Source organism: Calidris pugnax, unplaced genomic scaffold, assembly GCF_001431845.1.
Source record: "Calidris pugnax isolate Ruff unplaced genomic scaffold, ASM143184v1 scaffold348, whole genome shotgun sequence".
Classification (NCBI taxonomy): domain Eukaryota; kingdom Metazoa; phylum Chordata; class Aves; order Charadriiformes; family Scolopacidae; genus Calidris; species Calidris pugnax.
Genome location: NW_015091086.1, coordinates 81,617 through 83,299, shown reverse-complemented (window position 1 = coordinate 83,299; position 1,683 = coordinate 81,617). Strand labels below are relative to the sequence as shown.

Here is a 1,683-nt window from a genome sequence, read left to right as displayed (position 1 = left end):
TGCCCCATCCCTGGAGGGGTTCAAGGCCAGGTTGGAGGGGGCTTGGAGCAACCTGGGCTGGTGGGAGGTGGCCCTGGATGATCTTGAAGGTCCCCTCCCACCCAACCCATCCTGTGATTCTCTCATTCTGCGGTGCTGTGTTTTCTCATTTGGGGTGGCCGATGTCTCCTGGTGGCCACTTGTCCCCCTGGCCCCTCCCAGCCCCCCCTTGGCAGGGTTTGGTCTTGTTTGGTGGGAGGGTGGTGAAACCATTCTGTGGTTCTACGTTAAACAAAACTGGACCAAGTGTTGACTCCTGGAGGCCACCACTGGTGACAGGTCTCCAACTCGCCCCTGCTCCATGAATTACAACCCTCTGGGTGCTGTCCCACAGCCAGCCCTCACTCCTGATGGAGGGATGAGGAGAGGGATGGATGGTTGGAGGGATGGGGAGATGGTTGGAGGGATGAGGAGACCTCCATGAATTACAGCCCTCTGGGTGCTGTCACACAGCCCTCAGTCCTCCTCCCTGCCCCTATGGGCTGCTCAGGGAAGGGGGTTGAGACACCATCCCTGGAGGTCTTCAAAAGACGAGTTGACATGGTCCTGGGGGACGTGGGGTTTATTTTTTTGGGGTCAGAGTTGAGTTGATGGTTGGCCTAGATGACCTTGAAGGTCCCATCCAGCCTAGATGACTCCACCTGGCCCACGCTTCCTCACTTTCCTGATGAGGACGTTATGGGAGATGGTTTCCCAGCAGATGCTGGGGAGAAGAGGGAGTTGAGCAAGATCCCTTGGGCATGGTGGGGTTCTGATGGAGGGGGGGATGATTATTTTTCTCCCCCCCCTTCCTTGGGCAGCTGCGGGAGATCGCCAGCCACTTGGTCCAGCTGCAGGAGGCCCTCAACGAGCTTTCTGAGGAGCACAACTCTGCCCTGGCCCAGTCGCAGGAGAAACAGGGACAACTGGAGAGCGAGCTGCGCGCTGCCCTGCAGGACAAGGTGAGGGGTTTGGGGTGGGATCCCTGAAGGTTCCTTCTTTTGGGGGGGGGCTGGTGTGGGAGAAAGGTGGGTTGCTCTCTGTGGAGCAACCTGGTGTGGTGGGAGGGGTCCCTGCATCCTGTTTTGGGCATTGCTGGGGACACGGAGCTTGGGGAGGTGGTGGGGCCAAGGAGCAGCCTCGGAGGAGGGAGTAGACATCTCCAAAGGATGAATTACCTCTCGTTTTTCTCCCTCAGCTCCTCCATCTCCTTGGGCTCCTGCTGGTCGGCGGCCTGTTTCTGGTTGAGCAGAGCCAGGCGGTCGATGCGCTGCTGCATCATGCTGATCTGAGCCTCTGAGGGGGGGGGGAAAGGCAACAAGAAAAAGCCCGTTATTATCTTTTTTAGATCCCCTGAACTTCTCCAAAGAGCACGGTGGAGGACACCTCTCCTTCTCCCAAGCGTCGAGGAGCTGATGGACAAACACCATGTGAAGCAGGAGATGGAAGAGTCAGGGTCAGGATGGGTGTTTCTTCGGTCGTGGCTTTTATGGAGCAGGATAAAGAGAGGAAGATGAGGGGGAAGGAGGAACCTGCAGCCTCCCCAGGCTCCTGGGAGCCTCAGTAAGTTTGCAGATGACACCAAACTGGGTGGGAGTGTTGATCTGCTTGAGGGTGGGAAGGCTCTACAGAGGGATCTGGACAGGTTGGATCAATGGGCCAAGG

General features: G+C 57.8%; 1 protein-coding gene across 1 annotated transcript in view; it reads right to left on the bottom strand.

The window, feature by feature from the left end:
• The window catches only part of NUMA1 (nuclear mitotic apparatus protein 1), a gene marked incomplete at its 3' end in the record, with an annotated part of 78,203 nt that overhangs the window by 38,519 nt on the left and 38,001 nt on the right, over window positions 1–1,683 (bottom strand). Inside the window, exon 10 of the mRNA XM_014957733.1 lies at window positions 1,197–1,314. Coding sequence (XP_014813219.1) covers window positions 1,197–1,314 — 118 coding nt within the window. The remainder of the gene's footprint in view (window positions 1–1,196; window positions 1,315–1,683) is intronic.